The 16,555-nt window shown below is 43.1% G+C and overlaps 1 protein-coding gene across 2 annotated transcripts; it reads left to right on the plus strand.

Moving 5' to 3' along the window:
- The first annotated feature begins 1,130 nt into the window (after positions 1–1,130).
- Positions 1,131–14,842, plus strand: LOC310661209 (CX3C chemokine receptor 1-like). 2 transcript variants are annotated; one of them, XM_083406966.1, is made up of 3 exons: positions 1,131–1,194; positions 1,587–1,812; positions 12,353–14,842. In XM_083406966.1, exon 3 carries the CDS (start codon positions 12,366–12,368, stop codon positions 13,416–13,418), a length of 1,053 nt encoding a protein of 350 aa, XP_083263092.1. In that variant the 5' UTR covers positions 1,131–1,194; positions 1,587–1,812; positions 12,353–12,365; the 3' UTR covers positions 13,419–14,842. The 2 variants fall into 2 exon arrangements, with proteins under 2 accessions (XP_083263092.1, XP_083263093.1); XM_083406967.1 differs by having other exon boundaries at positions 1,172–1,812.
- The last annotated feature ends 1,713 nt before the right edge of the window (positions 14,843–16,555 follow it).

A 16,555-nucleotide genomic window follows, 5' to 3' on the forward strand; every position in this document is an offset into this window, starting at 1 on the left:
AGGTCTGAGGGACAGTGGACTGACCCCCTGCTGAAAACGTTTGCTGACCCCTGTTGTAAGATCTTGAGTGGTGCTAATGGAGATGTCATTTGTTTGAGATTGGGAGCAAAAGGTGTTGAGCTGTTTTTCCTTTTCAGCAGATCTTGGCTAATAGTTCTGTTTTTCCTTTTTTTACAGGAAAGAATACTGGAGGTTCTGGGGTGATCAGCATGCAGATTACATGATTGACTGGATTTTTGGGAAATGGTTATCAGTGGTGCTGTGAAGTTCTGTTCTGCATACTTTTATTAATTAAACTTGGTTTCTGTTTGCATTTTGTGTGTATTCTTGGGTTCATTTGTAGACTCAGTAGGTGGCGCTGTGGTGCTACAAGGTTTGACAGTTTGTGAGTTTGACAGTTTGTGAGTAGCAGACAATCATATTCACAGATTGGTTATACACTATTGTAGTAATACAAAGGCATAAAACAGGGAATACAGGATATGAGGGCATTAAACTATACAGCGATACAAAGACAAGAGTTACGTTCTTTAGTTACATTTTAAGGAGCGATACAAGGTAAAGAAATACAAGTAAAAAGATGCATTCTAAAACAGGAGTCAGCAAACTTTTTCAGCAGGGGGCCAGTCCCCTGTCCCTCAGACTTTGTGGGGGGCCGGACTATATTTTGAAGAGAGAAAAAAATGAACGAATTCCTATGCCCCACAAACAACCAAGAGATGCATTTTAAATGAAAGCACACATTCTACTCATGTAAAAACATGCTGATTCCCGGACCACCTGCGGACTGGATTTAGAAGGCAACTGGGCCAGATCCGGCCCCCGGGCCTTAGTTTGCCTACCCATGTTCTAAAATATACATTCTTTAAAGTACAAGTTAAAAAATACATCCTGAAAGATAGAAATGAAGAGGTATAAGTAAAAAGAGTCATTCTTGAAGTCAAAGGTACATTATTTCTCAGAAAACGATATTCTCTGATAGCATACATATACCCAATACAGAATATAAAGCAAATACGAATATAGACAGTGTCATTCTTTAATTCCCCTTTCTGATCATGGTTTCTCTTATAACATCTGCACTAAGAGGCTGGCGACAGACACCAACAGCAAGCCATTATCGGGAAGAAGTTAGTGCACACAACCTCATGCCAATGTGGAAGTTACTGTCAGCTGTCAGCTGTGTAATATGAGGTAATGCATGTTTTTTGTACTTTTGTCCATTTACTGCATTTATTTCCCCCGCTTTGAACTATAGAATGGTAATTTTCTTGAGTCAAAATGAGAGTACCCCTGAACATTTTTTAGGGGGGGGAACCCACTGTATCTATTTATCCAAAATGACATTTATTTATTTAAAAGTTTTTATACCCTGCCCTTCCTTTCAGAGTGGAGCAGAGGCATGCTTGCAACACAACACATGGCATAAACATTACAAAACAAATGAGAAATTATTGTTGGGAGTCAAGCCCATGGCACCCTGAGGAAATTAACTTTCCAGGGGACACTCTTTATGTCACATGATTCATTCATCTCAGAATCTGGTGGGTGTTCATGTCATAATCCCACCCCATTTTTTTCCCCAGCCCAGCAAGAGCCCAGTTAAACATGCATGCAGTCCTGGTCAGCCTATGCAAGATCTTCTCGGAAGAAGCAGTTCATTTCCCTTGCAGAGCTGGGTTGCAATTGAGGAAACAGTTGCAGCATCTGCAGTCTATGCTCTGGCTGCATCAGTCTAAGGCAGAAGAGGGAGCAATCACCCTGATCAGATTTGAGCACATTTTCATTCAAAGCAAGACAGAGCCTATTAAGGTAAGAACAAGAAGCACCATATAATATCTGAAGGGCCATAGCACTCCTGCACCTTTAATGTATTGTTGTTGTTGTTGTTTAGTTGTTTAGTTGTGTCCGACTCTTCGTGACCCCATGGACCAGAGCACGCCAGGCACCTCTGTCTTCCACTGCCTCCCGCAGTTGGGTCAAACTCATGCTGGTAGCTTCAAGAACACTGTCCAACCATCTCGTCCTCTGTCGTCCCCTTCTCCTTGTGCCCTCCATCTTTCCCAACATCAGGGTCTTTTCCAGGGAGTCTTCTCTTCTCAAAGTATTGGAGCCTCAGCTTCAGGATCTGTCCTTCCAGTGAGCACTCAGGGCTGATTTCCGTAAGAATGGATAGGTTTGATCTTCTTGCAGTCCATGGGACTCTCAAGAGTCTCCTCCAGCACCAGAATTCAAAAGCATCAATTCTTCAGCAATCAGCCTTCTTTATGGTCCAGCTCTCACTTCCATACATCACTACCTTTAATGTATAGGAGAGGGCAGTTCAGTAGGCTACCTCGCATGACAAACTACTGTTAAAGGTACAAAAGCCTGATGTCCTTTTTACCTGGCCATTCTAGTTCATAATATTAGCTCATGTAATCTTGATCTCCTTCTCAACCAACAGCTACGAAAGTAAATATGACGGCTGACAACTGGTTAAGGATGTGTTATCATCGCATCATATGTGAGATTTGGCTGCAGCGTGAAACATATTTACTTTGTTTTGTTTATTAAAAAATAAACTCTCTCTCTCTCTCTCTCTCTATATATGTATATATATTCCATTTTATAGATAGATAGATAGATAGATAGATAGATAGATAGATAGATAGATGATAGATATTCCATTTTAATCTTCAAAGCGGAGGGGGCTGTCTCATTGTACAAGCAATCAGAAAATCAAATTATTTGCCACAGAGATTTCAACAGTGCCAAAATAGTGGACTTGAAACATCACTTCCAGTTTGTGGCATGGAAATATCGACTACTGTTAGTGGGGAAGGAGCTGCAGGAGAAATCCTTCGAAGGCTATACCTTGAAATCATGTTTTTTTAAAAAAAATTATAACAGCAGAATCCTGTGTATGCCTGCTCATAAGTTCACCCCAAGAGCTCAACTGGACTTACTCTCAGCTTAGGCAAGCATGTATCAGATTTTGGATTCGGGAGAAATTTGATTCAGTTCACACTTAAATGTGAACCAACCTAAGTCACCATTTCAAAAACAATCAAACCTTTGTTTAAAACTGTCGCTTTCCCCTCTCTCAATTTCTATCCATTCCTGCTTTACTAAAACCTCTTCCTATGTTTTTAGCTATTCTTATTTTATCTGTAAGGCATCTTGAGTCTCTGATGAGGAAAAGGTTGGGAATAAATAACATATATTATTATTATTATTATTATTATTATTATTATTATTATTATTTATTATTAATAATAATAATGTTATTGTTTAATGATACAATTTCCCTGTCAGTGTCTTTCCCTACTCACTGAATTCTCCCCCCTCCATTCTTCTGTTGCCCCATGTGAGAGAGATAGTACCTCCACACAATGTATTTCACTTCTGACACCATGTGTTGTCTTTAGCATGAATCAATGTAGCAATTTAAAACAGATATTTCATTAACAAGCCAATGTCTGTTGCGTGTACAAAATCCATCAGCTTCTTTAACCGACAAGATTGCTCTTAAGAGTCGATTCATCTTAAATATACAATGTTGTGCAAAACAGGCAACAGGAGGCATGGAAATGAGGGAGATCTGTGTGCAAGGGGGAGCTGAGAAAAAAGGGGGGAGGAGTGGAAACATGGTGAAAATAAGGGGGTGCAAAGGGAGGCTGTAGAAAATAACTTGGGGTGCATTGGGCTGCATAACGGGATGGCAGCTGGTAAAAAGAGATGTTAGTATTGCATGGAGTGGAAGGAGAAACCCTAGGAGTTAATATGAGGGGGAGATTAACATGTGGAATGAGTGGGGGGCAGAGTCCCTGGTTATTAATGAAATCAGAGTCACAACATGGCCACAGTTCAGCCACATCTAAGCACCTCCACTCATTTCAGTGTACGGGATTTGCAGTGTTAGCATAAGCATGTTTACTCAGAGTTAAGTCCCAGTAGTTGTAATTTGGAGTTACTCCCTAGCAAGTGCGTTTAGGTTTGCAGCTTCAGGCTGCAATCATTTAGGCAGCTTCCTCAGAGTCAGCCCCATCAAGCTATATGGGACATATTTATTTCACGATTCATTTATTTCATGAAACTTACCGTATACACCGCTTGTTTGAAGAAGAAGAGAGAAAAAACACCTCAAAGTGGTTTGCAGAAAGATAATAAAATCGAGACAAATCTACAGACATACTTTAAAGCATGCAAAAGTTAAAATACTGAAACAGATTAAAATGACCTCAACTTTATATTATTTTATTTACTTATGATTAGGCATGTGTAAGGTTGCACAAGGGATGCGGGTGGCGCTGTGGGTTAAACCACAGAGCCTAGGACTTGCCGATCAGAAGGTCGGCGGTTCGAATCCCCGCAATGGGGTGAGCTCCCGTTGCTCGGTCCCTGCTCCTGCCAACCTAGCAGTTCGAAAGCACGCCAGTGCAAATAGATAAATAGGTACCGCTCCAGCGGGAAGGTAAACAGCGTTTTCGTGCGCTGCTCTCATTCGCCAGAAGCGGCTTTGTCATGCTGGCCACATGACCCAGAAGCTGTCTGCGGACAAATGCCGGCTCCCTTGGCCTATAGAGTGAGATGAGCGCACAACCCCCGAGTCGGTCACGACTGGACCTAATGGTCAGGGGTACCTATACCTTTACCTTTAAGGTTGCACAATTAAGATTATGCTTACCTTTCCAATGTCGCCAGTGGAATCCTCTTTCCTGAGGCTAATAGCCTCTCCAGGGAGAGATTTTTGTTGGGACTGTGGGATGGTGGTGGTTCTAATCCTGCCCAACCCACCCTGTGGTGGTTGTAGACATTTGTATAAACTGCACACAGTAAGTGTTTTTATGCAATTAGCACAATGTGTCATTTGAAACTTAAACATGCTTTTGCATGGTCGTGACCTAAAAGTATTTGAATACCCTAAAAGCATCGGAAAGAATGCTTTTCAAACCTCCCTTATCTTGCCCAAAGTCTATAGAATCAAGAATGATTTGCACTGAAAAATTCAAGAAGAGTGGAATCCCAGCTGATGTGAAGGGAGATGTATTCTGATTTTTGCAGGGTTCAGGTGTGGAAGATAATTTGTTTTACGACCTGTGGTTGTACACTAAACTATATTATTACAGCTACAACTCTGGGGTGATAAGCCAACATTAGTCATGCTAAGAGTAGACCAATTCAAATCAATGGACTTAACTAGTCTACTGATTTTAGTGGTTCTATGTGGGTTTGCCTGACATTGGATATCTCCTTTTCCAAAGCATCTCTAATATAGGGCAGTGTTCCTATTTCTGTAGTTCGCTAGGCTTCCTCCAAGAACTTTTTCTGTATTGAAACAATGTTTAACAATCAGTTCCTGGGACGCAAATTTTTGAAGCCATTAGGAGATTCTTCATCACCCTAATAGGAAATCATATGAATCAAATTCAGCAAAATCTCTTCTAGCAATGCGATCCTGTGCATGTCTGCTCAGAAGTAATTCTGAGTTCAGTGGGACTCCCTTCGAGGCAAGCGGGTAGCAGGTGGCAGCCCTGCAAACTGGAATTCCATGCGTTACCTTGATTACAAAATCTCAATTGTTTGAAAATTTGGGGCAATGTCACCACAAACGTAAAAGTCCATGTTGAACACAGCACACCTTTGCGCACCAAAATTATCAACCCTTTAAACCCTGTCCTTTTCCCGTTGTCTCAGATACCACCTATGGATCAGAACCATCTACAGATCATCTTTAACATGACAATTTATCTTAGTACAGTGGTACCTCGGATTACATACGCTTCAGGTTACATACGCTTCAGGTTACAGACTCCGCTAACCCAGAAATAGTACCTCGGGTTAAGAACTTTGCTTCAAGATGAGAACAGAAATCGCACGACGGCGTTGCAGCAGCAGCGGGAGGCCCCATTAGCTAAAGTGGTGCTTCAGGTTAAGAACAGTTTCAGGTTAAGAACAGACCTCTGGAACAAATTAAGTACGTAACCAGAGGTACCACTGTATTACATTCTCTTGGTGTTAAGGTATAACCAGGTAATCATAGTTCCTTAGCTGTGGCTGAAAATGGTTTAGCCTTCCTATAAACACCACTTTTCTCTTGTCTTGTCTTGTGCATTACCCATTTGCGAAATCCCAGCAATCTGTCTTCAGCATTAAGTCCCATCTGAAGCATCCTTAGATGCAGGCCAATGAAATAATCATAGAATTGCAGACTTGGGAAGGAATGCCAGGGCTCATCTGGTCCAACCAACTGCAATTACAGGAATCTCAGCTAGATCATACATGATAATGACTGGCTCCAAATAACTATTTAACAGTAGATGCTTGTGACAGGCTGGAGATGGGGGTGTACCTTTTTGAGAACCGAAGATAGCTTGAAAGAGACAGGATATTGTACTGTGGCTTGTGGCGTTTGTATGCTCTTCCACTTTTTGTATCACTTATTTTTATAAAAACCGATAAATCAGCCCACCACGGGAAGTGAAGCTTTCAATCTCTCGTAACAACTGACTCTTCCAAACATCAGCCATTATCAAGCTGTTGCTGGCAATCTATCAGTTCCATCAAAGGGTCTCCAGACCCTTTCTTTTACTGTCAAGAAAGATCCAGCAGCCATTGTAGTCAGAGAGATGGTCTTTAGCTTAGCTGTGCATTTAATAGGTGACGTGAGGAAAGCATGACTGCTGTGACACGGTTCCCTGTCCTCAAAAGGCTGATAAAAGGACTGACTTGGAGGTGAAGAAGGAAGCCTTCTCTCTGAATCTAGAGAAGGTGTAGCCTTGCTGTTGTTAGACCAGAGCTCTCATCACCCCCGAACCTGATGGTTGGATCTGACGGGAGCCCAACAATATCTGCAGGTTCCCATGTTGACCTGATCTATAGGATCTCTACCCATAGTAAGCTGCCTTACAGGCCCAAGCTCAGTCTTATCTACACTGGTTGGTAGTAGGCTTGCCCTGTTGTTGCTGTTTAATCGTGTCCGACTCTTCGTGACCCCATGGACCAGAGCACGCCAGGCACTCCTGTCTTCCACTGCCTCCCGCACTTTGGTCAAACTCATGCTGGTAGCTTTGAGAACACTGTCCAACCATCTCGTCCTCGTCCTCTGCCGTCCCCTTCTCCTTGTGCCCTCCATCTTTCCCAACATCAGGGTCTTTTCCAGGGAGTCTTCTCTTCTTATGAGGTGGCCAAAGTCTTGGAGCCTCAGCTTCAGGAACTGTCCTTCCAGTGAGCACTCATGGCTTATTTCCTTAAGAATGGATAGGTTTGATCTTCTTGCAGTCCATGGGACTCCCAAGAGTTTCTTCCATCACCATAATTCAAAAGCATCAATTCTTCGGCGATCAGCCTTCTTTATGGTCCAGCTTTCACTTCCATAGGCTTGCGCTATGTCACAAAAATTCATGACATGTCCTGGTTTTTGGATGTAAAAATGGTGTCGGGAAGGAATTTTGCCGAACCGGCAAAATGTCAGGGAAAACCCAGATGTATGGCAATGTGCTGAAAAAAAGCAGCTCCAAAAGCTTAAAATCACCCAATAATTTGGGTTTGTTCCCAAATGAAGCTCAACAGTTTGGGTAGGTTTATCAAAAAATACCTTCAACAATTTTGGTGGTTGGCAGTGTCAGAAATTTTACTTTTTGAAATAAGGCAGCCCTCGTTGGCAGTCTCTCTCCAGGGTTTTCCCTCAGTCCTATCTGGAGACGCCGGGGCTCAAACTTGTGCTCTGTGACTTAGCTACATACCCCAAAGGCCTTACCCCAACATATGCTATACACATTGAGGGCAGAGCCGGGCAGTGCCCATTCTCCCCTGCCCTCAAAATGCTCGTACCCCATGCACATTGAGAAGAGCATGTGGGAGAGGAGTTGATGCGCATAGTCTCTCCTTCCAGATGGTCTTCTCTTGGAACAGACATCGTGGGGTCAAGGCGAGACTCAAAAGTGTGCATACCTTTGGTGTGGGGTCAGCAGCGGGGCCCAGCTATGCCTTTCATGCATCGGCTACACATGTGAAAAGGGCTTTTGCAAAGAGCTTTTGCAAACACCATGCATTTAAAGTGCATTCAAAGCACATGACTTCCCCCAGGGAATCCTGGAACTGTCATTTGTTACAGTGGGTACTGGGAAGAGTAGCTCTGTGCTTTTCCAAGTTCCCAGGATTCTTTGGGGTGGGGTGGGGGCATTGAGAGAGAGTCGTGTGTTTTCAATGTACCGTATTTTTCGCTCCATAAGACACACTTTTTTCTTCCTAAAAAGTAAGGGGAAGTGTCTGTGTGTCTTATGGAGCGAATGCGTGGTCCCTGGAGCCGAATTGCCCAGGGGCAAAAAACAGATCATGCTTTTAAAAAAAAATAGGATGCAAAAATGTGGTTACAAAGCACGGATCCACATGGATTATCAGGATTTTTGCATTGGGCTACCCCAAACTCACCGTCAAATCACATGTCTGTGGCCACAGCATGAACCACAAAAATCATACATCCACTGTTTCGTTCAGAATATTTTTTTTCTTGTTTCCCTCCTCTAAAAACTAGGTGCGTCTTATGGTCGGGTGCGTCTCATGGAGCGAAAAATACGGTGCTTCAAATGTATGGTGAAACATTTAATTCCCATTAAATATTTTTCAAAGTCTTGGGTGTTTCAACACGGTGTGGTTTTCCTGTGCATCCAACCCTACAATACTCTGTGTTCCTTTTTCCTCCTCACCCCAATTTATACTGAGAGAAGGTGGGGGGGGCACACAAAAGAAGACATGGACTGTCCCCTGTGGGCAAGAGGGGACGAGAGGGCCAGAGGTGGCATTTGCTGTGTGGGGAGAGAGAGGGACGGAAGCACCACAAAAGCGAGCTCAGCGCAATATGCATCTTCTTCCCACAAAGGTCAGCAGACGCAGGCCTTTTGCAGCATTACCACTTCCACCTGTCTTCTTGCCCCATCTGCGTGGGAAGCCTCATCCTGTTGTCTCTGGGCTTCTGCAACCATCCTTGCCTGGGCCAGCAAGATAAGATAGCAGAAGGCTGCTTCTGGGCAAAGGGAGTAGCCGGGGAGGGGAACTAAGGATTAACCGGCAGCAGTTCTCAACCTGTGGGTCCCCAGATGTTGTTGGACTACAACTCCCATCACCCCTGAGCTCTGGCCTTGCTAGCTAGGGGTGATGGGCGTTGTAGTTCAACAACATCTGGGGACCCACAGGTTGAGAAAGGCTGGCTTAACAGGTTAAAGCAGTGCTTCTCAAACAAAACAAAACAAAAAATTCCCCAGGTCACCCTTTCAGAATAAAAATTTGCTCACACCACACCAAGTTTTCTATTGAGAAAAGATCCATTGGAAAGCGATAAGAAACCATTTCTAGCAGTGCTTGATTTATAACATGGAACATAACTGCTTTATAGTATGGGACATCCAGGAAACAATGCAGCTACATAAGAACAGGAATCATTCCCAAAATATAATGATAAATGAGCCTCTTACATATGTACCTTAAGCCCAGACCTTCCAAGTGCTCCAGGGGCAGTCCCAGATTTACAGAAGCCATTCCGATTTTTGATTTGACCCCAGAATGTCCCACTTTTCCTTAGCACATCCCTATTTTCATGAGAGAAATGTTGGAGGGTATGGAGTTATGTGACTCCTGAGACAAGGAGATACAAGCTTTGGAAGACATCTGAAGTGCAGCCCTGAATAGGGAAGCTTTTTAAATGTTTAATGTTTTATTGTGTTTTTATACATGTTGGAAGCTGCCCAGAGTGGCTGGGGTAACCCAGTCAGATGGGTGGGGTACAAATAATAAAATTATTATAATAAATGGCTGTATACAAACTCAATGAGAGGTATGGCTGATCTCATTTATATTTGGTTTCATTTGAGACAAACAAACTCTCATCTCCTCAACAACACAAAGAAGCCTTTCCCGATCTTTCATATTTGTCAAAAAAGCTACAGTGGTACCTCGGGTTATGAACTTAATTCGTTCCAAAGGTCTTAATTCGTTCATCCTGAAGCAAAGTTCTTAACCCGAAGTACTATTTCTGGGTTAGTGGAGTCTGTAAACTGAAGCATCTGTAACCTGAAGTGTCTGTAACCCGAGGTACCACTGTATTTTGAAAAGCTATCAACCCATATTCTCTCTCTCTCTCTCTCTCTCTCTCTCTCTGTGTGTGTGTGTGTGTCTGTCTCTCTGTCTCTGTGTGTGTATGTGTAAAACACTGAAATGTTTGCCTGTTTCTTGTTCTTGAATCTTCCTGCCACCCTTGCCATCAACTCTTGCCTGCCACACCCTTTGAGAACCACCACCTTACAGCAACCTAATGTCTGGTTATCAGGTCTGGCTTGAAACTAACACTATGAGTGGGAACTATCAAAATGTGACTGCTGAAGTTTCCGTATTGTGGCAGAGGAGCTGCTTTTCAGTGAATATGAGTGAACCTCAGAGAAGAGGGCGCCAAAAGATTTCCCAGGCTTCTAATAGCTGAGGCTGCAACTGCGCATCATATGAAATACAAGACAGGCTTTTCTCTCTTCTTGTAATATCTAAGGATGCCTCCAGATTGAACAGCTTCTAGATTTATCCAAAAACTCTTTCTCACTAAACCTCGTTCCACTTGCACATTGTTTTTCCAATCGTTTCCTTCGTCTCACTGGCTTCCAGTGTTCTGCTGTACTTGGTTTTTCCACTGTAAAATGACAAGCATCTGTAAATGTTTACTCAAAGTTCATTTTATTGATTTAAACGGCCTTATTTCAAATTCAGTGTGTGTAGGACTGCAGCCCCATATCTCCCTGGGATTGCAAAAGGAACACATACACACACACCCTCGCCAAGTCTTGGTCATGCTGCACAAATTTAAAATACCACTTTAGGCTGATGAAATGTGTTATGTACTGAGTTGAATAGGATCCAAAATGCAGCAGTCTGATTGGTCCTAGAACAATAGGATTCAGAATGCAGCAGTCTGATTGGTCCTAGAACAATAGGATCCAGAATGCAGCAGTCTGATTCGTCCACAGGAGCCACCCAATCCAGCTCCAGGTGGAAGTGAATCCGCAACCTGATTGGCCTACAGGAGAATCCCAGAATTAGCCAATCACGTGGGGCCCATTGTGTAAATAATGTATATAAAGCAGACGTTCTGGGGGAACTGCCATTCCTCCTCACCACTATGAGCTGAATAAAGAGCATGAAATCCACTCCTGACTACGAGTATATTTCAAAATGTTTCTGCTGTCTACTGGAAAATTGGCTTGAATCACCTTTTGACAGATTCCATCCAGGGTGACCTATCATAGAAAAGAATCAAATTTTACCTTTTCAGAGAAAATGATAGTTACCTTGGGAGTCCACTTAAATGGCACAAATGTACATATGGTAGTCTGGAGACTGAACGAACTCAAGCATTTTAATACCTGTGAATATGTCAAATAACAAGACATCCATGATTTGATCTGCCATGTCTTCTTTTTTCTCTTGGTAAAGAGCTGCCACCACAAGGCCCAATTGGTACCACAACACGGGGGTTGTGATGTAGAAAAAGGAATGAGAAGTTCTGCCACAGAGCTCCATAATCTTTAGTGTGGCTCTCTGGCAAAAGACTTGCGAGCCTCACAGGCAATCTCAACTTTGCATGGACAAAAGGGGCACATGTTATTTCCCCAACTAGCACTTGGGAAAGTGCTTCCACAGTTAATTTATGTTCCGGTAATCTGGGTCTATCTAGAAATAGCACAAAATTTTAAGGAAGTTAACTGTAAACAATAATGCAGACGTTAAAAAACAAAAACCCTCAAAACGGTGGCATGCGGCAACATGCACAGGGTTTCGCCCAAAGAATTAAGGGAACTGGGACACGGGTGACGCTGTGGGTTAAACCACAGAGCCTAGGACTTGCCGATCAGAAGGTCGGCGGTTTGAATACCCACAATGGGGTGAGCTCCCATTGCTCGGTCCCTGCTCCTCCCAACCTAACAGTTCGAAAGCACGTAAATAGGTACTGCTCTGGCAGGAAGGTAAATGGCGTTTCCGTGCACTGCTCTGGTTCACCAGAAGTGGCTTAGTCATTCAGGCCACTTGCCTGCCTTCTCCAGTTAGCTTAGTTGGTTAGGTGCTGGTAAAACCAAAGTCACAGATTCAATCCCCATACAGACCACCTGCATATTCCTGCATGACAGGGAGTTGGACTAGATGACTCTTGGGGGGGCCCTCCAACTCTATGATTATATGAACTCTAGAATTAGTTAGCTCTGCCTTCCATTGGCTCTAGCGCCACTTACTGTTGGCCTCCCTGCCAATTCCAATGGACACCATCCACCACGGGAGAGAAGTCCATGTCTCTCTTCCACGGCTAACTGTGCTTCTCCTTTTCCTTTTTCAGGCAAGTATTCATCATGGCTGAGGACCATCTGGAAGTGGTCACTGAGTATCTCTATGAAGAGCAGGCCATAATGTGCGAGAAAACAGACATCCAGGCATTTGGCAAAGTCTTTCTGCCAATACTGTACGCCCTTGTGTTCACCGTAGGGCTGGTTGGAAACGGCCTGGTGGTTCTGACCATCGTGCAAGGTGGGCGCCAAAAGAGCGTCACTGACATATTTCTCCTGAACTTGGCCATTTGTGATCTCCTTTTTGTCATTTCTCTTCCCTTTTGGGCTTCTTACATCGTAAAAGGTTGGACACTTGGGAACATTCCGTGTCGGATCGTTTCCTCTTTCTATTCCGTGGGCTTGTACGGAGGGATGTTTTTCATCACTGTCATAAGCATCGATCGGTACTTTGCTATCGTCCGGGCAACTTGCATCATGAAAGCCAGAACAATCCGACATGGATCTCTCACTAGCCTTGCAGTCTGGACCCTGGCCATTTTGTTTGCAGCTCCCCATTTCGTGTTCATCCGAAATATAGGTATAGAATGCACTTCTCTGTATCCAGAACACCTTGAGGAAATCTGGCCCATTTTCACTTACATAGAATATAACGTCATTGGTTTCCTTCTCCCGCTGTGCATCATGAGTTTCTGCTACCTGATGATCGTCAAAACCTTGATGTCCTGCAAAAATCACCGGAAAAGAAGAGCCATGAAGCTGATTTTATTAGTGGTGGTTGTGTTCTTCCTGTTCTGGACTCCATACCACATATCACTTTTCCTGCAGATATTGAGGCTCTCCGATTTCTTTCAGAGCTGCAGCTCAAGGAGGCTTTTAGATTACACCATGCAAATCACCGAATCGCTGGCTTTCAGCCACTGCTGCCTTAATCCCATCATCTATGCTTTTGCCGGTGAAAAATTCAGAAAGAAGCTTTCTCGCTTGGCTCTCAGATGTGTCTCGTTCTTTTTCTTCTGTGCGCCTTGTGATAGAGCTCCAGTTCCTGTTCCAGAGGTCACCATAACCAGCAACCATACACAGAACACCAGTGACCAAGATGGCTCCATCCTTCTGTGATTGCTCCCTAGAGGCCAGCCCGGAAGAATATTTTGTATACTGAATGCTAGCCTACAATTTGACCTAGATCTGAGTGAGCGAATAGGGTTGGGTCCAAAGATCCGCCCATGGGGAAAACATCATGGGCTTCCCCTGTGGAGGGAGCAAAAAGTACCTCTGTCCAATTTTCTGCTCTCTTCCCCTTCTGCTCCTTGCCAGAGGCTCTGGATCTCTGGGAACCATTAATTGCAAGTTGAGGGGGGCTGAGAGGGGGGGGGGAAGGGAGCAGGAAAGGCTACTTATAGCTGCCCCCTTCTGGGGCCAGTTCTCTGGGTTCATTTGTACATCCCATAGGTTTTCAATATTCATGTTCTGCCACTAAGAACCAGAAATGTGTATATATATGTATTTGAGGACTGGATAAGATTGTGGAAAGTGAATTTGAAATTTACCAATTGTGTATTGCTGAAGGAGAATTACATGAAAATGATGTACAGATGGTATATCACGCCAGTAAAATTGGCAAAAATGTATAAAACAGAACAAAAGAACTGTTGGAGGTATAAAGAAGGGGAAGGTACATTTTATCATATGTGGTGGGAGTGAAAGATTATCAAAATATTTTGGGAAATGATATACAACAAACTGAAAAGAATGTTTAAAATAACATTTGTTAAAAAACCAGAAGCCTTTTTGTTAGGTATTTTAGGACAACAGCTGCCAAAAGAAATACGGACATTATTTATGTATGCTACAACAGCAGCAAGAACTCTAATAGCACAAAATTGGAAGACTGGAGAAGTACCATCTAAAGAACAATGGCAAGAAAAATGGATGAAGTACGCAGAATTAGCAAAGTTAACGGACAAACTGCGAGAAAAGGACAACAGGGACTTTGAAAAAGAATGGGAACCTATTACAATATATTTGCAGAAACATCCAAAAAAATTGGACTCATTGGCAGGATTTAAATAAACATTTACAATTATATTTACATAAAACAAGGAATATAACACTGTGATAACTTAGTATTGTATATAAACAGCAGAACGTATCATTTGATGTAATAAACCAGAAATGGAAGCTGAGGGAAGTCAATGGGGGGGGGGATGAAAAAGCTAATGCTTAGTATTGATAGTGGATATTTGTTTTGAAAATGGAAAATCAATAAAATCTTTACCAACAACAAAAAAGAAATATATATGCACACACACATAGCATGCCCCCCCACAAACTGGTATCTGCTTGTGCATTAGCATTAATGCTTAGAAAGTTCAGGTAATTTTAATTTATTTCAGTATTTTAACTTTTGTAGGTTTTGAAGTATGGTTGTAATTCTTCCTCATTTTTATTGTTTTATCCTTTAGTAAACTGCTTTGAAGGTTGTTGTTTTTATAATCAAGAGGTGTATATATTTTATGAAATAAATAAAGGATTCTTATTAAGCCATACAAATTATTCAACTATCCAGCATAAGAAAAGAGACATTGCACGTTCTTTTGTAATTCAAGAAAATCTTTAATAAAAATTATTTCAAAACAAACAAACAAAAAACTATGCAGCATATAGTGTCCTGTAAAATTTGTTTTAGCCATCATAGAGAGTCATTACCAGGAAAGAATATAGTGAAAGCCTTACTGTTCAAGATAGGCGTATCTGCAGATAGTTTCATATTGTATATTGGATAAATGGCAGACATCTCCGTTGTCTCCCAAGACAGGCAGATGCTAATCAACCAATTGGCCAGCATACTGCATAAAATTTGTCTATGGATAATCCTTGTAAAGCCTTCAAGGTTTGAGCTACTAATAGCCAAGCAGCCACTAAAAGAATAGTCAATAAATCCTTCGTCTTTATATTAAAGGTAGGTACCCCTGCCCGTACGGGCCAGTTGTGTCCGACTCTAGGGTTGCGTGCTCATCTCGCTCAAGAGGCCGTGAGCCGACGCCGTCCGAAGACACTTCCGGGTCACGTGGCCAGCGTGATGAAGCTGCTCTGGTGAGCCAGCACCAGCGCAGCACATGGAAACGCCGTTTAACTTCCCGCTATAAAGCTTTACCTATTTATCTACTTGCACTTAAGGGTGCTTTCAAACTGCTAGGTGGGCAGGAGCTGGGACCGAACGATGGGAGCTCACCCCGCCGCGGGGATTCGAACTGCCGACCATGCGATCAGCAAGTCCTAGGCACTGAGGTTTTACCCACAGCGCCACCCGCGTCCCTTCGTCTTTATATTATCATGTTGTAAATATATTCAACACTTTTCTAACACCTGCTTTACTTATTAGTGCGGAACTATGCATTTACAAGGGACGAGGGTGGAGCTGTGGGTTAAACCACAGAGCCTAGGACTTGCCGATCAGAAGGCTGGTGGTTTGAATCCCTGCGATGGGGTGAGCTCCCGTTGCTCGGTCCCTGTTCCTGCCAACCTAGCAGTTCGAAAGCACGTCAAAGTGCAAGTAGATAAATAGGTACCGCTCCGGCGGGAAGGTAAATGGTGTTTCCGTGCACTGCTCTGGTTCGCCAGAAGCGGCTTAGTCATGCTGGCCACATGACCTGGAAGCTGTACGCTGGCTCCCTTGGCCAATAAAGCGAGATGAGTGCTGCATCCCCAGAGTCGGCCACGACTGGACCTAATGGTCAGGGGTCCCTTTACCTTTACCTATGCGTTCCTCCTCCAGGTCCGGAGGCAGCTGTGGGACTGGTTTGCAGGGTATTTACCGTATATTTTTCAATATATAGTCCAGCCCCCCACAAGGTTTGAGGGACAGTTGACCGGCCCCCTGATGAAAACGTTTGCTGACCCCTGACTTACATCATAGGAGCCTACACAACACAAAACACTGTTGCTGTTTGTAGGTTTTATTTTATTTGTTTTTTATCTTATATTTTGGAAATGTACATCCAGGTTTTTGTCCCTTTAATTTTTTGGGGGGGACCCCAAGAGAGTGGGGCCCTAAGCTATAGCATGTTTAGCTTATACGTAAATCTGGCACTGCAAATATGAACAACTAATAAACATTAGGTTGTTTAAAGCAGTTATCTCCTTAACTTGTGTCTGACAATTTCTTCTAGTCATATCTTATTGAAGGGGAAACTGGACGCTATCCTTGAACCTCTAGGATCGCAAAATGGTAGCCACAGCACAAACAGAGAGAG

The sequence above is a fragment of the Podarcis tiliguerta genome (genome assembly GCF_965153285.1).
Source record: "Podarcis tiliguerta genome assembly, chromosome: 12".
NCBI lineage: Eukaryota > Metazoa > Chordata > Lepidosauria > Squamata > Lacertidae > Podarcis > Podarcis tiliguerta.